The 23650-nt window shown below is 33.1% G+C and overlaps 1 protein-coding gene across 1 annotated transcript in view; it reads left to right on the forward strand.

Annotated features, from left to right (window-relative positions):
* The window catches only part of LOC148950745 (SANT and BTB domain regulator of class switch recombination), a 205171-nt gene that overhangs the window by 32788 nt on the left and 148733 nt on the right, over positions 1-23650 (forward strand). The window contains exon 3 of the mRNA XM_089091935.1: positions 12117-12384. Coding sequence (XP_088948061.1) covers positions 12117-12384 — 268 coding nt within the window. The remainder of the gene's footprint in view (positions 1-12116; positions 12385-23650) is intronic.

Here is a 23650-nt window from a genome sequence, read left to right on the forward strand (position 1 = left end):
TTTGTGTGTGTAATTTTTTGTGTGCGTGTAAGTTTTTGTTTGTTTGTAAGTTTTTTTTGTGTGTGTAAGTTTTTTTGTGTGTGTCTAAGTTTATGTGTGTGTGTAAGTTTTTGTGTGTGTCTAAGTTTTTTTTGTGTGTGTAAAATTTTTTGTGTGTGTGTAATTTTTTTTTTTTGTTTATTTTTTTTTGTGTGTGTAAGTTTTTGTGTGTGTGTGTAATTTTTTGTGTTTGTGTAAGTTTTTGTGTGTGTGTAAGTTTTTTTTGTGTGTGTGTAAGTTTTTGTGTGTGCGTAAGTTTTTGTGTGTGTTTAAGTTTTGTTTGTGTGTTAGTCTTTTTTTTTGTGTGTTTAAGTTTTTGTTTGTGTGTATTTGTGTGTGTTGTGGCTTTTGTGTTTTTGTTTGTTAGTTTTTTTGTGTGTGTGTGTGTAAGTTTTTGTTTTTGTTCAATTGTTTTGTGTGTGTATGTTTTTGTGTGTGTGTAATATTTTGTGTGTTCGTTTGTGTTTGTGTGTGTGTGTAAGTTTCTGTGAGTGTTTGTGTTTTTTATTTTTTTTGTGTTTTTGTAAGTGTTGTTTTTGTGTTTTAGTTTTTTTGTTGGTGTAAGTTTTTGTGTGTGTGTAAGTTTTTGAGTGTGTGTGTGTGTGTGAGTTTTTTTTGTGTTTGTAAGTTTTTGTGTGTGTGTTTGTTTTTGTGTGTGTGTAAGTTTTTTTGTGTGTGTGTAGTTTTTGTGTTTGTGTGTAAGTTTTTTTGTGTTTTTTTTTTTGTTTGTTTTAGTTTTTTTGTGTGTTTTTAATTTTTTGTGTTTGTTTAAGTTTTTGTGTGTGTGTAATTTTGTTTGTGTGTGTAAGTTTTTGTGGTTGTGTAAGTTTTTTTTTGGGTGTGTGTAAGTTTGTGTGTGTAAGTTTTGTGTGTGTAATTTTTGTCTGCGTTTAAGTTTTTTTTGTGTGGGTAAGTTTTTGTGTGTGTGTGTAAGTTTTTGTGTTTGTGTAAGTTTTTGTGTGTGTAAGTTTTTTTTGTGTGTGTAAGTTTTTGTGTGTGTGTGTAAGTTTTTGTGTGTGTGTAAGTTTTTTTGTTTGTGTAATTTTTTTTGTGTGTGTGTAATTTTTTTTGTGTTTGTAAGTTTTTGTGTGTGTGTAAGTTTTTGTGTGTGTGTAGGTTTTTTTTTGTGTGTAAGTTTTTTGTGTGTGTAAGTTTTTGTGTGTGTGTAAGTTTTTGTGTGTGTGTGTAAGTTTCTGTGAGTGTGTGTGTGTGTAAGTTTTTGTGTGTGTGTGTAAGTTTTCTGTGTGTGTGTAAGTTTGTGTGTGTGTGTAAGTTTTTGTGTGTGTGTAAGTTTGTGAGTGTGTGTGTGTGTGTGAGTTTTTTTTGTGTTTGTAAGTTTTTGTGTGTGTGTAAGTTTGTGTGTGTGTATAAGTTTTTGTGTGTGTGTAAGTTTGTGAGTGTGTGTGTGTGTGTGAGTTTTTTTTTTTTTTTTAATTTTTTTTGTGTGTGTAATTTTTTTTGTGTGTGTAAGTTTTTTTTGTGTGTGTAAGTTTTTTTTTGTGTGTAATTTTTTTTGTGGGTGTAAAGTTTTTGTGTGTAAGTTTTTGTGTGTGTGTGTAAGTTTTTGTGTGTGTGTAAGTTTTCGTGTGTGTGTAAATTTTTGTGTGTGTGTAAGGTTTTTTGTGTGTGTAAGTTTTTTTTTGTGTGTGTGTATGTTTTTGTGTGTTTGTAAGCTTGTGTGTTTAATTTTTGTGTGCTTTTAAGTTTTTTTGTGTGTGTGTATTTTCTTGTTTGTGTGTGTATTTTTTTGTGTTGTGTGTAAGTTTTTTTGTCTAAGTTTTGTTTGTGTGTAAGTTTTTGTATGTGTGTGTCAGTTTTTGTGTGTGTGTAAGTTTTTGTTTTTGTGAAAGTTTTTTTGTTTGTTCGTTATTTTTTTTGTGTGTGTGTAATTTTTTGTGTGTGTTTTAGTTTTAGTGTGTGTTTAAGTTTTTGTGTGTGTTTAAGTTTTTTTTTGTGTTTAAGTTTTTTGTGTGTGTAATTTTTTGTGTATGGGTAAGTTTTTGAGTGTGTTTAAATTTTTGAGTGTGTGTGTCAGTTTTTTTTTTGTGTGTGTAAGTTTTTGTGTGTGTGTAAGTTTTTTTGTTTGTGTAATTTTTTTTTTGTGTTTAAGTTTTTTTGTGTGTGTAAGTTTTTGTGTGTGTGTTAGTTTTTTGTTTGTGTGTAAGTTTTTTTGTGTGTGTGTAAGTTTGTTTGTGTTTGTAATTGTTTGTGTGTTTTTAAGTTTTTGTGTGTGTGTATAATTTTGTGTGTGTGTGTAATTTTTTGTGTTTTTTTAATTTTTTTTGTGTGTTTAAGTGTTTGTGTGTGTGTGTAATTTTGTGTGTGTGTGTAATTTTTTTTGTGTGTGTAAGTTTTTTGTGTGTGTGTAAGTTTTTTGTGTGTGTCTAAGTTTTTGTGTGTGTGCAAGTTTTGTGTGTGTGTGTGTAAATTTTTGTGTGTGTGTAGTTTTTTGTGTGTGTGTTTAAGTTTTTGTGTGTTTGTAAGTTTTTTTTTTGTGTGTGTGTGTGTGTAAGTTTTTGTGTGTGTGTAATTTTTTTGTGTGTGTAAGTTTTTTTTGTGTGTCTGTAAGTTTTTATGTGTGTCTAAATTTTTTTGTGTGTGTGTAAGTTTCTGTGAGTGTGTGTGTGTGTAAGTTTTTGTGTGTGTGTGTAAGTTTTCTGTGTGTGTGTAAGTTTTGTGTGTGTGTGTAAGTTTTTGTGTGTGTAAGTTTGTGTGTTTGTGTGTGTGTTGTAAGTTTTTTGTGTGTTTTTAAGTTTTTGTGTGTGTATAATTTTTTGTGTGTGTGTAAGTTTTTTTGTGCGTGTTTAAGTTTTTTGTGTGTGTGTAAGTTTTTGTGTTTGTGTAAAGTTTTTGTGTGTGTGTAAGTTTTTATGTGTGTGTGTAAGTTTTTGTGTGTGTGTAAGTTTTTGTGTTTGTGTAAGTTTTTGTGTATGTGTTAGTTTTTGTGTGTGTGTGTTAGTTTTTGTGTGTGTGTGTGTAAGTTTTTGTGTGTGTGTAAGTTTTTGTGTGTGTAAATTTTTGTGTGTGTGTAAGTTTTTTGTGTGTGTGTAATTTTTTTTGTGTGTGTAATTTTTTTTTTGTGTGTTATTTTTTTTGTTTGTTTAAGTTTTTGTTTGTTTTTAAGTTTTTTTGTGTGTGTATGTTTTTGTGTGTGTGTAAGCATTTTGTTTTTTTTTAAGTTTTTTTTTGTAATTTTTTGTGTTTGAGGAGTTTTCTGTATGTTTGTAAGTTTTTATGTGTGTGTAATTTTTTTTTTTTTTGTAATTTTTTGTGTGTGTGTATTTTTTTGTTTTAGTGTATTTTTTTTTTTTATTTTAAGTTTTTTTGTGTGTGTTTCATTTTTTTTTTTTTTTTTAGAGTTTTGTATGCTTGTAAGTTTTTGTGTGTGTTTTAGTTTTCGTGTTTGTTTTTTTTTGTTTTTGTGTGTGTCTTTATTTGTTTGTGTTAAATTTTATGTTTTTGTGTTATTTTTTTTGTGTTTTTTAGTTTTTGTTTGTGTTTAAGTTTTTGTGTGTGTGTAAGTTGTTGTTTGTGGGCAATTTTTTTGTGTGTGTGTAAGTTTTTGTGTGTGTGTAAGTTTTTGTGTGTGTGTGTGTGTAATTTTTGTGTGTGTGTTAGTTTTTGTGTGTGTTTAAATTTTTGTGTGTGTGTAAGTTTTTTTGTGTGTTTAAGTTTTTGTGTGTTTGTAAGTTTTTGTGTGTGTGTAAGTTTGTGTGTGTGTGTATGTTTTTTTGTGTGTGTAAGATTTTGTGTTTGTGTAAGTTTTTTTTTGTGTGTAATTTTTTGTGTGTGTATTTTTTTTTGTGTGTGTTTTTTTTTTTTTGTGTGTGTAAGTTTTTGTGTGTGTGTATGTTTGTGCGAGGTTGTATGTTTTTTTGTGCGTGTGTATGCTTTTGTGTGTTTGTGTATGTTTTTGTGTGTTTGTATTCTTGTGTTTTTTAATTTTTGCGTGTGTGTAAGTTGGGGTGTTTGAGTAGGTTTTTGTGTGTGTGTGTATTTTTTTTTTCATTTGTAAGTTTTTTTTGTGTGTGTGTGTGTACTTGTGTGTGCGTGTCTGTTTAAGTTTTTGTGTGTGTAATTTTTTGTGTGTGTGTAAGTTTTTGTGTGTGTGTAAGTTTTTGTGTGTGTTTGTTAGTTTATGTGTGTGTGTGTGTGTGTTAGTTTTTTTGTGTGTGTGTAATTTTTCTTTTTTTGTTTAAGTTTGTGTGTTTGTGTAATTTTTTTTGTGTGTGTTATTTTTTGAGAGTGTGTGTGTGTGTGTTTTTTTTGTGTTTGTAATTTTTTTTGTGTGTTTAAGTTTGTGTGTGTGTGTTAGTTTTTTCTGTGTGTGTGAGTTTTTGTGTGTGTGTGTAAGTTTTTGTGTGTTTTAAAGTTTTTGTGTGTTATTTTTTGTGTGTGTGTGTAAGTTTGTTTTTGTGTTTTTGTTGTTTTTTGTGTTTTATTTTTTGTGTGTGTTTTAGTTTTTTTGTTTGTGTTTGTTTTTTTTTGGGTGTGTGTAATTTTTCTTGTGTTTTTTTTTAGTTTTGTTTAATTTTTGTGTGCGTGTAAGTTTTTTTTGTGTGTGTATTTTTTTGTGTGTGTGTGTATTTTTTTGCTTGTTTTTTATTTTTTTTGATTAATTATTTTTTTGTTTCATTTTTTTGTTTTTTTGGTATATTTTGTGTGTGTGTATTATTGATTGTGTGTGTATGTTTTTTTGTGTGTGTGTAATTTTTTTTGTGTTTGTTATTTTTTGTGTATGTGTTAGTTTTGTGTGTGTGTAGGTTTTTTTTTTTGTTTAATTTTTTTGTTTGTGTAAGTTTTTGTGTGTGTGTAAGTTTTTGTGTGTGTGTGTAAGTTTTTGTGTGTTTGTTTTTGCTTGTCTTGAAGTTTTTGTATGTTTGTAAGTTTTGCCGTGTGTGTTCGTATTTTTTTTTTTGTAAGTTTTTGTGTGTGTGTAAGTTTTTTTGTGTGTGTAATTTTTTGTGTGGTTTTTAGTATTTGTGTGTGTGTGTAAGTTTTTTTGTGTGTGTGTAAGTTTTTGTATGCGTGTGTAAGTTTTAGTGTGTGTGTAAGTTTTTGTGTGTGTGTTAGTTTTTTTGTGTGTGTGTATGTTTTTGTGTGTGTATGAGTTTTTTTGTTTATGTTTTTTTTTGTTTGTGTTTAAGTTTTTGTGTGTTTTTTATTTATTGTGATTGTGTAAGTTTGTGCGTGTGCAATTTTTTTTTGTGTGTGTAATTTTTTGTCTGTGTGTAAGTTTTTGTGTGTGTGTGTGTGTAAGTTTTGTGTGTGTGTAAGTTTTTGTTTGTGTGTAAGTTTTTGTGTGTGTAATTTTTTTTTTGTGTGTAATTTTTTGTTTTTTTTTAAGTTTTTGTGTGTGTTTATGTTTTTATGTGTGTGTAATTATTTGTGTGTATATTTTTGTGTGCTTTTAAGTTTTTGAGTGTGTGTAAGTTTTTCTGTGTGTGTGTGTATGTTTTTTTGTGTGTGTAAGTATTTTTGTGTGTGTGTAAGTTTTTATGTGTGTGTGTAAGTATTTGTGTGTGTGTGTATGTTTTTGTGTGGGTGTAATCGTGTGTGTTTATGTTTTTGTGTGTGTGTATGTTTCTGTTTTCGCTTTGTATTTTGTGTGTCTGTGTATTTTTTTGTTTGTGTGTATGTTTTTTTGATCCTGTTTTGTGTGTGTGTAATTTTTTTTATTCTTTTTGTGTATTTTTTGATTGGATGTTTTTGTGTGTGTGTAATTATTGTTTGGTGTTTTAGTTTTTGTGTGTATGTTTTTGTTTTTTTTTTTGTTTTATATTTTGTATATGTTTAAGTTTTTAGTGTGTGCGTGTAAGTTTTTGTGTGTGTGTAATTTTGTGTGTGTGTTTAAGTTTTTTTGTGTGTGCAAGTTTTTGTGTGTGTTTTTAATTTTTTGTGTGTGTGTAATTTTTTGTGTGTGTGTAAGTTTTTGTGTGTGTGTAAGTTTTTGTGTGTGTGTAAGTTTTTGTATGTGTGTATGTTTTTGTGTGTTTGCAATTTTTGTGTGTGTGTGTAAGTTTTTGTGTGTGTGTAAGTTTTTGTGTGTGTGTTTATGTTTTTGTGTGTGTATAAGTTTTTGTGTGTGTGTGTAAGTTTTTGTGTGTGTGTAAGTTTTTTTTTTTTGTGTAAATTTTTTTGTGTGTTTAATTTTTTGTGTGTGTGTAATTTTTTTTGTGTGTGTGTAATTTTTTGTTTGCGTTTAAGTTTTTGTGTGTGTGTAAGTTTTTGTATGTGTGTAAGTTTTTGTGTGTGTGTGTAAGTTTTTGTTTGTGTGTGTGTAAGTTTTTGTTTGTTTGTAAGTTTTTGTGTTTGTATAAGTTTTTATGTGTGTGTAAGTTTTTTTTTTTGTAAGTTTTTGTGTGTGTGTAATTTTTTTGTGTGTGTGTAAGTTTTTGTGTTTGTGTAAGTTTTGTGTGTGTGTGTGTAAGTTTTTTTTTTTGTGTAATTTTTTGTGTGTGTGTAAGTTTTTTTTTTCTTTTATGTTTTTGTGTGTGTGTAATTTTTTATATTTGTGTAAGTTCTTGTGTGTGTGTAAGTTTTTTTGTGTGTGTGTAATTTTGTGTGTGTTTATAAGTTTTTGTGTGTGTGTTTAATTTTTTGTGTGTGTGGGTGTTTGTGTGTTTTATTCTTTTATAACCCATTCTTCATAATTGGCCTTAAAAAAATAAGAAAAATAGTTTGTTTTTCATGAAAGTAAAATCTTGAAAGAGGACAATATGGCCTCATAAACATCATGCACAATAATTTTTTTAAAAACTTAAATAAAAATTTTCATTCTATTACTCTTATATTATTTAGAGATGTAAAAAAAGTTGAAAAAAAAGTTAAAAAAAAAAGTTAAAAAAAAAATGGGTCACTACTAACATTATTTTTCTAATAGTAAAAAAAATAATGTTGGGGGGGGGGAGTTGGTGGGAGGGTGGAGGGATAGGGGTTGGAGGGATGGTGGAGGGATAGGGTTGAGGGATAGGGGTAGGACTTGGGGCCCAAGTATCAGAAGAGATTGTTTGTCTAGTAAGCATCTCAAATCATCATGGTATGCATATTCTCATGATGATGCCATAAAACTGCCCCGAAAAATGTCACTTAACACCTATCAAAAATCCAATTGATAAATCGAATGTGCTTGAACTTGTTCCAGTTCAATGGAATGAACCTGTTACGATATTGTGAAGCTTAACATCAGTTGGGCAATGTCCCAGAAACAATTCATTGGATGTATTTCTAAAATCATAATATGTTCAATGGCTTGTTGGTTCAGTTAATTAGCTTGTCGTTCTTTTACCTTAGGAAATCACGGGTCTCACGTTCGATTCCTTCATCAAACACAAATTTCATATAAATCAATGGGAAGATACTTAGAATGTAAAAAATCATATCATTGAAAAAGAAAAATATCATCATTAGAGTACAATAAAATGTCATCAATAAAAAAAAACTATTAAAATTAAAAAAAAAAATTAATTAATGTAATTATGTAAATTAATTAATAATAAATTAATTTATGTAAATTAATTAAACAAATTAAATTACAGACAGAATTTCACAATTTTATACAAAGGAAACGAATCACTACCATGAAAAACACGCACGACTAATTTTCACGGTGGTTGAATTCCGGTCATTACACTGTCTGCTTGTATGGCGGGAGTACTGTCCGCTTGAAACTGTTATAGATATATGGGAGAACACTCTGCTACTTATCATTATAGCTATATGGGTACCACCCTCGTACCTACCATTATACCTTTACTACTAGGGGCTGTCCCCACCTCAACGCCTTGCTCTTTACGCTAAAGTTTTTTTGTTGTTAAAAAAAAATAGAGTTGTGAGAAAGTCAAACTTTAGCGTAAAGAGCGAGGCGTTGAGGATAGGACAGCCCCTTTCATGTACGGAATAATTTCTGTTCGTTTTAAGTTTTAACGTCGTTCCTTACTTTCAGCTAAAAAAACTTGTTTTTTTTATTTAATTTTTGAATGTTTTTGAATTAATGCAGGTTTCGATTTTGGCTCACCGTACAAGAATAATTAAAACAAAGTTTGCATAATAATTTTACTCTTATTTGGTTAAATGGCTTTCTCGAAACTTGTTTGATTTTATTTACGAACGTTTTTATTAGTAATAAATATACGTAACTTACGAATTAACTTACGTAACAGACTTCTATATTCATAGATTTTTAATACGTATATTAGGGGGTTCGCCCCTATTCAATACCTTGCTCAATAAGCTAAAGTTCGAATATTGTTCCAATTCTTTAAAACTGCCCTCTTAATCACAAAGGCCGTTAATTAGAATAAATAGCTCTTATGAAAGTACTAAAAAAATCTTTGGCTTAAAGAGCGAGGTATTGACTAGGGGGTGAACCTAATCATGTATGTAATATTTTCTGTTCGTTTTAAGTTTTGATGTTGCTCCTTGCTTTTAGTGGAAAAACTTTTTTTTTAAAATTTAATTTCTGATCCTTTTCTCCAATAATGATGGGAAATCCGGCGCCCCCTTCAAAGCAATGGCCCTTCCCCCATTAAAACTTCCTTCATGGAAAGATCCACCCAAATACCCTCCGACCCCCCCCCCCCCCCACCTACCAGAAAAAATCCCCTCTGAAAACGTTTTTGTACTTCCGAATAAACAATACTGTATGTTAACATTGGGTAAAGTTCATAACTTTTAGCCCTTCTCCCGGGAACTTTGGGGGATTAACTCATCCTAAAAGACATAGTTATTATATTTTCGACCATGCTGAACAAAATGGTTATCTCAAAGTTTTGCTTGGGTGACTTTGGGGAAAAATTGAGCGTGGGAGGGGGCCTAGTTGCCCTTCATTTTTTATCACTTAATAGGGCACTAGAACTTTTAATTTCCGTTCCATTGAGCCCTCTCAAGATATTCTAGGACTACTGGGTCGATACCATCACCCCTGGGGGAAAAACAACAAAAAAAAAACAAATAAACACGCATCCGTGATCTTTCTTCTGGCAAAAAATGCCAAATTCCACATTTTTGTAGATAGGTGTTTGAAGCCTCTACAGTAGGGTTCTCTTATACGCTGAATATGATGGTGTGACTATTCATTAAGGTTCTATAATTTTTAGGGGGTCTTTCCCCCTTTTTCTAAAATCAGCCAAATTTTCTCAGGAACGTAACTTTTGAGGGGTAAGACTAAACTTGATGAAACTTATATATTTGAAATAAACATAAATTCTGATACTTTTTATGTATCTATTGGGATAAAAATTCTGTTTTTTAGACTTACGGTCACCATTGAGCTAGGTCGCTCCTTACTTACAGTTCGTTACCACGACCTGTTTGATAAAAGTATGTTATGGGTAGGCAGGCATATACATATGTAAGCAGAAGACAGAACATCTAGTATCAGAAACTGCTTAATATAATTGGCCGAATTGCTTCCAAGAAATTTATTTATCTCATTGTGGGTAAGTTAATAACAAATTTTAATGGGTAATTACATAGTAGGGTAAACACTCATATTTTGGACAAACCTACTAATGGTAGACAATCACGTTCCTGCCGAAAATATCGTTACTATTTGAAAAGAAAATACTTGATCTAGTCTAAAATACCCTTCAAAGGCTTTAAGAAGCTGATTTCCAGAGGTTTCATTTACGTAGCTGATTCATTTTCTTTGAAATATCAAAGAATGTTGGTTTGGAACACAATTATTTGCCCTAGACTACTTTGCAGTTATCTACTAAAATTTGGAATTCACTAAAAATATCTAGTTATTTCGTATTCCAAAAACAGATAACATTTTCAAATATATCCCTCCTTTCATTCTTTGTAGAATTTGTGGGCCTGGACATATTGCTCATCATTATCTCCTGCATACTCATCAATTGGCATAGAGGAGAGCCTAGCTTGTGGAAGAATCATGCTAATGTGTCTAAATATGTATTGTTCGCACGGACCGTGAAAAGCCACTAAGAATCTATCTCCTGGAATTCTATGTTAATTCATTCAAACTAATAATAATAGCAGTTCTCAATGAGCTGTGAACTTAGCCCAAAATGAACTTATGAACTTAGTTGCATACTGCTAATGTTCAGAGAGTTTAAATTGAAACGTGGCCTAATTGTCAATTTGCCTTATTAAACGAGTGGCAATCTGCCACTTGTTTAAAACCAGTTTTAAGTACCAAGGACTATCAAAATGAAATCTAATTGTTGGAGTTGGTTAAGCGGATACTTACACAACCGTATATATTATTAAAAAGCGGAAAAATTAGAAATGAAATTTTAAGTAAAAAACCTCCGTATGTAGTTTTTGGTAGTTGCAGGCCCAAAAGAAACGTTTGTCAAAAGTCAGAAAACACAAGCTAAGAATATAGGGCACCAAACAACTTAAGAAAGAACAGCTTTCTTTTGAAGGTGTAGTTGTCTTTTGGAATCAATGAATTAGTAATGTTTGAATTTTTCCGGAGACAAAGCCCTGTCAAATTTCACTAGTTTGTTGACGAATTTTCACGGTTTCATAATTACAACACTAACAAAATAGTGGTACTACCCTAAAAAAATCATGATTATGAAACAAACAAAAGAAAAAACATAAAAAACCTAGAATTTCGGGTATGGATAAAACTAAAATAGGTCGAGGGGGTAAAAATATCCTTATTTTCATTTCCTTGATAGCTTAAAGGACTGGTACTCAACAAAGAAAGGAGAAACTAAAATGAAATTAGAGAATTCTAAGCAATCCAGACAAAACAACGAGACTAACCTATCGAGACCAACGAGAGAATCCTATCTTATGTTATTGACTGGTTGTTAGAGCACCCTACGTTGTATAGACTATGTACTAGAAGATTCAGCCTGAGCAAAATATTATTTGCTATAGTTTTTTTCAGGCCAGACTGACTGGTAGACTACATAGGGACCACAGGAGAAAAAAAAGAATTTTTGTTCATTTTCTTATTGCTTAAAATAAAAAAAAAACTCCAAGACTCTAGTTTCTAATCTACTATAATAAAATTGTTCTTTTTTTGAAAAGTTAAACCGTGATTTCGATGGGTACTGTATCAAATTCTCAATATATCTGATACTGTATTATAAAGATTAGGTTGGTCATTCGTCTGATTTTCATGATTTTGTCATTATTCTCCTAGCAAATAGCAATAAAGAGTCTTAAAAAGCACAATACTGGACTAATAGACCGGTTGGCACGCCCGGGGCACGGCAAAACAAGGTGAAATTGTAATATTTATGGGGGAAAATTGCAATTTTTACCGTATTGATGGTGCAGCAGAGGGCGACAGAGTCTACATTTGCCCCCCTCCCATCCCGAGGAAAAACCTAACACCGGCTCTGCTTTTAATTAAGCCAAATTAAAATTAACTTCATTCACAAAAATATTTTATTAAAACCGTTTTTAAAATGCACAGATTTCTATAAGCTTTGCAACTGTAGAAATAACCTAAAACGGTTAAAGGGTGGTAAATTTTAAGGATTTTCCAAAGGTAGACCCCTAGCCCCCTATTTTTATGGGGATTTGAACCCTTTACACACCCTCTAAAAGCCAAACTTTGTATCCTCCTTATGGTGCCAGTCCGCTCCTTTTCAATTCATTGGTTTATCATGAGTTTTAAAAGTATGTCTAAAAAATCAGTATCACTTGGGCAGCCAGTCTTTGGGGTTCACAGCGTTAGGTTTTACAGGACTTCAAATTCTGCCTGACTCAAAAGGGTAAAAGTATGTTTTGAAAATGAGAGAGCATGCTTTAGATGTGATAATCCGCAGCTTTGATGAATTTCTTTTTTCAATCGTATCTTATTTTATCTAAACATTATAGCTCTTTAAGAAATGTACAATTTTTGGATCAAAAGTGTCCTATTGTCACCCAGGAGTAAAGTAAGGAAAATCACAACAGCCTAGTACTCTGTACTAAGTTTATATCTGGCGTTAGACCTCAAGATTAATCTTGCGCTCAACATGTTAAATGTATGATATATATAATAATTTCTTATTATTATACATGTTAAATGTATAATAATTTCTTAATGGTATAATTTAAAAATAAAGTATCTTCTAATTTGGATCCACGATATCTTACCTCACCAGGTCAAGATCTCTCCGACGTTGACATAAAAGTGCATTGTGACGTGAATGTGTTCGATTGGCTGATACATTGGATTGAGTCACAACAGTACAGTTCACTAAAGACACCTGGATTAGAGCCAACAAATGTGGTGCCAATTATGGTATCGGCTTCATTTTTAGAAATGGAGAAATTAGTCCAATTGTGTCTCCACTATTGTCATGTAAATATTCATGAAGTCCTTGCAACCAGTCAGAGCTTTGGATGTGTCAGTGATGAGCTTTTTCAGAGGTATGTTTTTCTTTTGATTGTCAAACATTATAACTGCTTAAAAGAGATATGGTATTGAGGAAAAACCCTGTAAAATGAAATATTTTACCCCGTTAATACAAGCAGTTTTGAAAAATAAAACTCAAAGGAAGTCTGACATTTCAGACGGAGCAAATATGTGAATACACAAAAATAGACAAGTTTATGTTAAAATATAAGAAATTACAGGAAAAGCTGTAAAAGTATCGAAACTCTGGAAAATTCTTTAAACTATGAAAAATGTCATTTAGCTACTACAAAACCAGAAATTACATATTCTAATATGGAGAGGGAGAAAGGGGAACTCCCTAATTCCACCTTACCCCTCAACCCTCACCCTTTTGGCGGGTTTGGCCTTGTGAATAAGGCTGCTTATCCTCAACCAACATTATTGTCATAAAACAGCAAAACAGAATTCAAAGAAAAAACTACGCAATCAGAGGCAACGCTATAGAGTTGCCTATAGTAAAGGCCATACGGCTCCAATGTATTATTATACATTAATTAAAAAAAAACTTTCCGAAAAATAAGTTTTTCAAAGAAAAGTAAAGGCAATTTTAAACTTAAGCTCAGGAGAGGCAAATACCTTTTAAAATTCAAACTCAAAACGACCAGAAATTACTATTAAAGAATAAATGAAACCCAAAACGAACAGAAATAATAAGCAATCATAGCAAAAACATACAACAAGAATAATATAAATGAATAAATAGATCTTTAAGCGAGTAATGCTTAGATTGAATATGAAATTCAAGCTTAAGACGAAAAAAATATTTTCCTATTGAAGCACAAAGGATACTTAAAACGAATAGAAATTAAATAAACAATTAATGCAAACAAACATACAATAAATATTAATCTAAATGAATAAATAAATGTTACAACGAGTGAAACTTAAATTGAATATGCAAATCAGACTCGAAACGAACAAAAATCACCACAAACAACAGTTTGGGTATGACCTCCTTCTCTCACTGTAAAAGTCTAAAACCTACTGCGTCATTGGCGCTTTACTGAAAGCTATATGCGTCTTGAACAGTCTTGCAAAGTATAAACAACATCAAATAAAATATTTGATGCATAATGATATTAATTGTTGAAAGATCCATCAGTTGAAGAATTTATTTCACTGTAATTTAATTTTTATTTTCAATGCTGTAAGAACTGGAAAAGAACACAATAGGCTGTTGGTTTTTATTTACAGTTAGGAAAGGAGGCAGTATCCAAACACTTGTTCGTAGTGAAACTATATTCGTCTTTAACAACTTTAAAAAGAGCTAATAAATTAAACTGAATATTTGATTTATAATGATATTAATTGCTGAAAGCGCATCATTTCAAAATGTTACTATAATTTTAATGTTTATTTTCAATATTAAAGAAAATATTTGTCATAAAATTGGTTTTCAGTAAAGCGCAAATGACGCAGTAGGTTTTAGTCTTTTACAGTGAGAGAAGGAGGTCATACTTAAAATCTTGTTGGTGGTGATTTTTTTTCGTTTCAAGCTTAATTTTTGTGTTCAAGTTAAGTTTCACTCGTTTCAAGATTTACTTATTCATTTACACTAATATATATTGTATGTTTGTTTGCATTGATTGTTTGTTTAATTTCTGTTCGTTTCAAGTTTCATTTATACTTCAATAGGAGAATATTTTTTTCGTCTTAAGCTTGATTTTCATATTATCAGGTTTTGAAGTACCTAAATTTTAATCGTAGTTTGAAAACAACTGACTTGTGTTGGCTTTTATTATGAGGGTAAAAAATATATGAAAAATCAGAATCAATGATATTGCTTTAAATGGGGCTAAGGAATTTTTTTTCCAGTGTCCCTATTAAGAGCGAGTTTTTGGTGAATGATTCTCTTCATTTTAACTACCTCTCTAAATGGTTGAATACGAAATTTATGGTTTTTCTTACGCCAGGCTTGGATAGTGGGTTCTTAGAAGTTATTTTATAAATTCTTGGCACAACAGTTTAGCCAAATTCTGTAATAATAAGCATTTGGGATAAGTTGTAGCTTGGGCATCGTAAAACAAATCTACAATAGTAAAGCAAAATGAACAATATCATTTTTTTAGCATTACAAACTAAAGCTTATAAAGTATGTCTTACGATTAACCTACGAGCCTACAATAGTAAAGCCAAAACTTAGCGATATTCATTTTTATAGTATTGTGAGCTAAAGCTTACAAAGTATGTCATGCGGTTCTCCACGATTTTACAAGTCTTAAAGCTATAGTTTTAATACCTGAAGTTGAAAAGTAGAACCCTCAAAATAATCGACTCATTTTGCCAGCAATTGTCGGTTATAAGTGTTTGTCGGATGGGAACGTTAGCTGGTTAGCACCATCTCAGAAGAATGTACTGTTGATCAACAATGCTGACAAACAGAACCAGCAGAAATGAGATACGCTATTGATTGAATACCGTTCAGTTCAGATATAATTTAGAGTCGTTTTCCGTTTTCTAAAGGAATTCCTGTGCAATAATTAATAACATATTACATTATCGCTTGTGCGAGGTTTTGTCTTAGAGTCTTGGGTTTAATTTTGGCTAGTTAAAATTCAAAATTCAAAAATTTTTAATAAAATTTAGTTTCAATTTAATTTAAGATTTAAATTTTGATTTACTGAAAAGTTTAAAATTGTAACGATCAAGTTTCACAAAAATATAATCGGATATTCAGACAAAAGATACCCTATTGATGAGTTAAGAATAAATAAGACACCATTATATTTGCTAATTCTAAACAACTTTTTTGAATAATACAAATTCTAAAATAGTGCTGTAATTATTGGAACATTTTACAGCTTATTTTCATATTTCAAACATATTTCTCAAAAAAAATTATCTTCTAGTTTAGTCAAATGTTCCTTAGCAAAACATCAAATTGTGGTCGCTCCCCCTACTATCTTTGAAAATTTCTCAGAGTATTTCTGATAAGAATAAATGAATGAAGACTGCAGATACTATTTAAACCCACATTCTAGGATATACAGTAAAATAGATGGCACGAATTTCAAAATAATAGACCTTTCTAAAACCGAGTTTGTATTTATAATTTGACGGCAATCTACAAGAAGCTGAAAACCTTAAAGTTATTCTACATTCTAATATTTCAGTAATCTTGAAATAGTATTTCCTTTGAATGGAACGGTAAAGTTTAAACTAAATGTTATGAAAGTACCATCATGTGTTTGTTTATGTTGGTTCGGTATTAGAAGCCCAGACCAGTCACTAGGAAATCGTGGGTTCAAATCCCATGCCAGCAGCGAGTTTCTCAAACAATCTTCTTCTTTATTTTAATAAAGGTAATGGGAGGAGTGGGGATGTTGGAAGGCATATGGGCTCACTTCATTCTTCCAATTATATAAATTGAAGATCCTTGCATGATTCCACTATAAAGTATACTTGATTTCTGTAAAAAATGCAATTCTACAAAAAAATGGTTGAGAGAACACAGGGGAATTGGAGAGGCCAAAGGTCCACTTTGCTCTACAGGGGTGTAATGTACTATAGGGACGGGGACAACTGCCCCTCCAAGACCCCAGGCCCCCCCCCACACATGAAATTTAACTTCTTTAAAAATCCTGCCAAAACTAAGATACACTTACACAATTGAAGCATCCATAGAAACAGATCAATTTCTTTTTGTATACCTTTGCCTTTTTGGTAATTTATTGCTCGTTTTTCATTTTTCCCTTGGTGGTTTTCATTTGACTTAAACCATTGGCCCGTTTTGGCTCGTCAATCATAAAAATGAAAAAACTTTCGTAAAAATGGGGCCCATTAGAGAGGATAAAGTCCCCTCAGGATTGTCTTGTAACAAGAAAAACATTCTCAATAGTAAAATAAATTATTATGCCAACTCAGGCACATGCAGAAGTTAGGGACTTTCTGGTCCCTACTGGCCATAGTCCCTTCTCATCTTCAAGACATTGTACACAAATAATCTAAGAAACACTTCTCTATTTTTGCTTTTACTATAAAATTAATTAAGAAAAACTTTCCGAAAAATAAGTTTTTTAAAGAGAAGTAAATGCCATTTAAAACTTAAGCTCAGTAGATACTAATACCTTTTAAAATTCAAACTCAAAACGGCCAGAAATTACAATTAAAGAATAAATGAAACCCAAAACGAACTAAAATTAAATAAACAATCATAGAAAAAACATGCAACAAGTAATAATATAAATGAATAAATAGATCTTAAAGCGAGTAATGCTCAGATTGAATATGAAAATCAAGCTTAAAACGAAAAAAAATATTTTCTTCTGAAGTATAAATGAAACTTAAAATGGACAGAAATTAAATAAACAGTCAATGCAAACAAACATACAATAGATATTAATGTAAATTAATAAATAAATCTTAAAACAAATATAGCTGAAAAAAAATATGTAAATCAAGCATGAAACGAACAAAAATCACTACAAACAAGAGTTTGGGTATGACCTCCTTCTCTCAATGTAAAAGTTTAAAACCTACTGCATCATTGGCGCTTTACTGAAAACCAATTTTATGACAAATATTTTCTTTTGTACTATATATTAAAAATAAACATTAAAATTATAGTAACATTTTGAACTGACGAGCTTTCGGCAATTAATATCATTATACATCAAATATTCAGTTTAATTTATTAGCTCTTTTTAAAGTTGTTCAAGACGAATATAATTTCACTACAAAGAAGTGTTTGGACACTGCCTCCTTTCTTAACTGTAAATAAAAACCAAAAGCCTACTACGTCATTGGCGATTAAATGAAAACAAATTATATTACAAATATTTTCTTTTCCAGTTCTTACAGCAATGAAATTAAAAATAAAATTACTCTGAAATAAATTCTAGAACTGTTGGATCTTTTAACAATTAATATCATTATACATCAAATATTCAATTTGATGTTGTTTATATTTTCCAAGACTGTTGAAGACGCATATAGTTTTCAGTAAAGCGCAAATGACGCAGTAGGTTTTAGACTTTTACAGTGAGAGAAGGAGGTCATACCCAAGCTCTTGTTTGTAGTGATTTTTCTCGTATCAAGCTTGATTTGCATATTCAATTTAAGTTTCACTCGTTTTAAGATTTATTTATTAATTTTCATTAATATTTATTGTGTGTTTGTTTGCATTGATTGTTTATTTAATTTCTATTCGTTTTAAGTTTCATTTATACTTCAATAGGAAAATATTTTTTTTTCGTTTTAATCTTGATTTTGATATTCAATCTAAGCGTTACTCGCTTTGAGATCTATTTATTCATTTACATTATTTCTTTTTGTATGTTTTTGCTATGCTTGTTCATCTAATTTCTGTTCGTTTTGGGTTTCACTTATTCTTTAATTGTAATTTCTGGTCGTCTTGAGTTTGAATTTCAAAAGCTACTTTTATCTGCTGAGCTTAAGTTTAAAATGGCCTTTACCTTTCTTTGAAAAACTTAATTTTAGGAAAGTTTTTTTTAAATTAATTTTTCTTTGTTTTTGATTGCAAAAATTTTCAAGTTTTTTAAAATTCCTTATTTCAAAATGAAACTTAAAAAAAAACTAATCAAATGTTCATCAAAATATCAAAACTGGCATCAAAGTAACAGCATCAAAGTGAAAAATGGGTTTGTGTCAACCCCGGAGTTTTTATTATCTGATGTTTGAACTATTTTTAACAAAATAGCTGTCTCAAAATTTTTATCAGATGGGTTTGGGGAAAAATGGCGTGGTGGGCTAATTAACCTTCGGTGTCTTTGGAATCTTTAAAAGTGAACTAGAACTTTCTATTTTCAATCAAATGAGCCCTCTCTGAAGTTTATACGAGCATCCCTTCTATAAGAACCATATATATTCCTAGAGTATAGCTTACAACGCCAGTCCCTGCTCCCTGGGGGGTTGTGTCGACCCTGGAATTTAAATATCTGATGGTTGAACCATTTTTAACAGAATGGTCACATCAAATTTTTATCGGATGGGTTTATCTATCCGATAAACCCAAAGGCGGAGAGGGCGAGAGGGGCTATTTGCCCTCCGATCTTTTTCACTCTGAGAAAAGGAACTACAACTTTTAATTTCCATTCAAATGAACACTCTCTGAAGTTTATACAAGCATCCCTTTCATAAGAACCACATGCGGCCCCAGGACATAGCTTGCAATGCCTGCCCCCGGGCCCTGAGGGGTTGTATCGACACCGGAGTTTTCGTTTTCTGAGCGTTGAACTATTTTGAAAAAATTGCTCTCTAAAAGTTCATATTGGGTGGATTCGAGAAAAAAGAGTGCAGAGGGGAAGGGGACTAGTTACCCTTTCATCAGTTTTGATACTTAAAATGTGAACGAGAGATTTTAATTTCCAATCAAATGAGCCGTCTCTGAAGTTCAAACGACCATACCTACCATAAGAACCATATCAGCCCAAACCGCGAAACTTACACTCCCTACCCCAGGCCCTGGGGGGGGGGGGTGTCGACAGTGGAGTTTTTCTTATTTGATCTTTGAACCAGTTTTAACGCAATGGCCATACGTAAAGAAGTTTTTGTTATATGATCTTTGAACTATTTTTAATAAAGTGGCTACCTCAAATTTTTTATCAGATATATTTGGAGAAAAGGGGCTTGGGGGGCCAGTTCCCTCAGATCACTTTTGACTCTTAAAAAGGGCACTAGAACTCTCAATTTCCAATCGAATGAGCCCCCTTTGAAGTTTATACGACGAACCCTTCTATATGAAGTGCCTTTGGGAAAAAATGGAGTTTGGGGGGAGGCTAGCTGCCCTCCAATTACTTTTGACTCTTAAAAAGTGAATTACAACTTTCAGTTTCCAATCAAATGAGCCTTCTATAAAGTTTATACGAGCATCCCTTCCATAACAACGATATATGCCCCCAGGGTACAACTTACAACGCCTACCCCCGAACCCTGGGGGGCTGTGTCGACACCGGAGTTTTTTGTTATCTGAACTTTGAACTATTTTTAACAAAATATCTATCTCAAAATTTTTATCTGATGCATATAGGGCGTGGAGGAGGTGGGCTAGTTCCGATCTCTTTTGACTTAAAAAGTGAACAAGAACTTTCAATTTCCAATCAAATGAGCCCTCTCCGAAGTTTATACGAGCATCCATTCTATAAGAACTAGAGCATTATTCATAACGCCTGCCTCCGGGCCCTGGGGGGTTGCGTCGACACATGAATTTGTTTTCATCTGACCTTTGAAATATTTTTAATGAAATGGCTATTATAAAAATTTTATCACATGGGCTTGGGGAAAAAAGGGCGTGTGGGGGGGGGGGGGCGGGGCTAGTTGCCCTCAGATATCTGTTGATATATTAGAAATCTGAATTTTCAATTTCAAATCAAATGAGCCCATTATGAAGTTTATACGAGTATCCCTTTCACAAGAACCACACATGCCCTTAGGGCATAACATAGAACGCCTTCCCCTGGGCCCTGGGGTGTTGTATTGACACCGGGGTTGTTCTTATTCGACCTTTGAACTATTTTTAACAAAATGTCTATTTCCAAATTTTCATCAGATGGGTTTGAAAAAAGAAGTCGTGGGGGGGGGGGGGCTAGCTGCCCTCGGATCTCTTTTTACTATTAAAAAGTGAGCTCGAGCTTTCAATTTCCAATCAAATGTGCCCTCTCTGAAGTTTATACGAGAATCCCTTTCATAAAAACCATATATGCCCCAAGGCATAACTTAGAAAGCCTGCCCCCAGGCCCTGGGGGGTTGTGAAGACACCTGAGGTTTTGTTACCTGACTTTTAGCAATTTTTAACTTAACGGCTATCCCAAAATTTTTATTGGATGCATTTGGGGAAAAATTGTTGTGGGGGCTGGGCTAGTTGCCCTCCAATCTCTTTTGACACTCAAAAACTGAACTAGGATTTTCAATTTCCAATCAAATGAGCCATCTTTGAAGTTTTAACGTGCATCCCTTCAATAAGAACCATATATTCCCCCACGGTATGACTTAAAACACCTGTCTTTCGGCCCTGGGGGGCTGTTTCGACCCCGGAGTTTTCGTTATATGGTATCTGAACTATATAAAAAAAAAGAAGTTATCTCAAAGTTCTTATCGGATTGGTTTGAGGAAAAAAGGGCGTAGAGGGGAGCGGCTAGATGCCCTATTTGAAGTTAATACGAGTATCCCTTCCATAAGAACCATATATGCCCCCAGGGCATAACTTACAACGCTGGCCCCCGGGCCCAGGGGGGGGGGCTGTGTCGACACCGGAATTTTGTTATATGATGTTTGAACTATTTTTAACAAAATAGTGATCTTAAAACTTTCATTGGATACATTTGGGAAAAAAAGGTTGGCCCGGGGGGGGGGGGAAGCTTGTTACCCTCCAATATCTTTTGACGCTTAAAAAGTGAACTAGAACTTCAAATTTCCAATCAAATGAGCCCTCCCTGAAGTTTATACGAGCATTCCTTCCATAAAAACCATATATGCCCCCAGGGCATAATTTATAACCCTTGCCCCTGAAGACTGTGGGGGGAGTGTCCTGCTCAAACATATAATTTCTAGAACTTTCAACTACTTTAGACAAAATGGCAATATCAAAATTTTGATTGGACGTATTTGGGGAAATGGTGGACGTGGAAGGGGTGTTACTTGCCTTCCAATCACTTTCGACTATTAAAAAGGGAACTAGCCATTTAAATTTCCAATTGATTGAACCCTTTATGAAGTTTCTATGACAACGCTTGCTATATAAAATCTTATATGCCCCCCCGTTATAACTTACAACCCTTGCCTTCAGGGCTGTGGAGGGGACGGGGGATGTTATCCTCAAAGACCTAATTTCCTGAATTTTCAACTATGTTGAACAAAATGGATATCTCAAAATTTTGATTAGATGTGTTTGGGGATAAGGTGGGTGAGAGGGGGGTTAATTTCCCTCCAATAACTTTCAACTGTTAAAAAGGGCACTAGCCCTTTGAATTCTATTTGGAAATCAAAAACACTGAACAAAATGGCTTTCTCAAAATTTTGATTGGATGTGTTTGGGGAACTGGTGGGTGGGGAAGGGGTGTTAGTTGCCTTCCAATGACTTTTGAACCTTAAAATCGGCACTAGAACTCTCGATTTCCAATTGAATGAGCCCCCTTTGAAATTTCTACGACGAACCCTTCCATATGAAGTGCACCTGGGAAAAAATAATAATAATCAGAGGCAACGCTATAGCGTTGCCTATAGTAAAGGCCATACGGCTCCAATGTTTTATTATTATTGTTTATTTTTTTCTCCAGAGGCACTTCATATGGAAGGGGTCGTCGTAGAAACTTCAAAGGGGGCTCATTCGATTGGACTTCGAGAGTTCTAGTGCCCTTTTTAATAGTCGAAAGTGATTGGAGGGCCACTAGCCCCCCCCTCAAACCCATCATTTCCCCAAACACATTCAATCAAAATTTTGAGATAGCCATTTTGTTCAGTGTTTGTTGATTTCCTGATAGAAAATATGTTTTTGAGGAGGACACTCCTCCACAACCCTCAAGGCAAGGGTTTTAAGTTATGCCCTGGGGGCATATAAGGTTGTTATAGAAGGTGTTGTCATAGAAACTTCAAAAAAGGCTCGTTCGATTGGAAATTCAAAGGGCTAGTGCCCTTTTTAATGGTCGAAATTGATTAGAGGGCAACTAGCCCCCCCCCCCCCCACTCCCATCATTCCCCCAAACACATCTAATCAAAATTTTTAGATAGCCATATTGTTCAGCCTAGTTGATTTCCAGATAGAAAATATGTTTTTGAGGAGGAAAGCCCCTCATAACTCTCAGGGCAAGGGTTTTAAGTTATGCCCTGGGGGCATATAAGGTTTTTTATAGAAGGCGTTGTCGTAGAAACTTAAAAAAGGCTCATTTGATTGGAAATTCAAAGGGCTAGTGCCCTTTTTAATTGTCGAAAGTGATTTGAGGGCAACTAACCCCCTCTCACGCCCACCTTTTCCCCAAACACATCCGATCAAAATTTTGAGATAGACTTTTGATTCAAAGTAGTTTTAACTTCTGGAAATTAGTTCTTTAAGGATGACAAATCCCCCACAACCCTCAGGGCAACGGTTGTAAGTTATGCCCTGGGGGCATATAGGTTTTGTATAGACAGTTTTGTCGTAGAAACTTCAGAAAGGGTTCATTCCATTGGAAATTTATATAGCTAGTTCCCTTTTTAATAGTCGAAAGTGGTTCCAAGGCAACTGACACCCCTTCCAAGCCAACCATTTCCCCAAACACATCCAATCAAAATTTTTATATAGCCATTTCGTTCAACGTAGTTGAAAGTTCTGGAAATTATATGTTTGAGCACGACATTCCTCCCACAATCTTCAGGGGCAAGGGTTATAAGTTATGCCCTGGGGGCATATATGGTTCTTATGGAAGTAATACTCGTATAAACTTGATAGAGCTCATTTGATTGGAAATTGAATGTTCTATTTCACTTTTTAAGCGTCAAAAGATATTGGAGGGTAACCAGCTTCCCTCCCTCAAACCCTTTTTTCCCAAATGCATCTAATAACAATTTTAAGAAAGCTATTTTGTTAAAAATAGTTCAAAAATCATATAACAAAAATTTCGGTGTCGACACAACCCCCCAGGGAGCAGGCGTTGTAAGTTATCCCCTGGGGGAAAATATGGGTCTTATGGAAGGGATGCTCATATTAACTTCAAAGAGGGCTCATTTGATTAGAAATTGAAAGTTCTAGTTCACTTTTTAAGAGTCAAAAGAGATTGGAGGGCACCTAGCCCCCCTCACCCTTCCACGCCCATTTTTACTCAAACCCATCCGATAAGAACAGTGAGAAAGCTTTTTTTTAAATAGTTCAAAGACCATATAACAAAAACTCAAGGGTCGACAGAGCCCCCCAGGGCCCGAGGGCAGGTTTTGTAAGTTATGCCCTCGATGAATATATCGTTCTTTTTGAAGGGATGCTCGTAAAAACTTCAGAGATGGCTCATTTGATTGGAAATTGAAAGATCTAGTTCAGTTTTTTAGAGTCAAAAGAGATAGTTGCCCTCGGATATCTTTTAAATCTTAAAAATTCAACTAAAACTTTCAATTTCCAATCAAATGCGCCCCCTCTGAAGTTTATATGAGCATCCCTTTCATAAGAACCATATACGCCCCCAGGACAACACTTACAACGCTTATCCCCCGGGCTCTTGGGGGAGTTTTTGTTATCTAATTTTGAACAATTTCCAAAAAACTGGCTATCTCAAACTTTGTAGCGGGCGGGTTTGGGGAAAAAAGAGCTGGGGGGGG

This window comes from Artemia sp. Qi Xiang Cuo, chromosome 7 (assembly GCF_049724085.1).
Source record: "Artemia sp. Qi Xiang Cuo chromosome 7, ASM4972408v1, whole genome shotgun sequence".
NCBI classification, from domain to species: Eukaryota; Metazoa; Arthropoda; class Branchiopoda; order Anostraca; family Artemiidae; genus Artemia; species Artemia sp. Qi Xiang Cuo.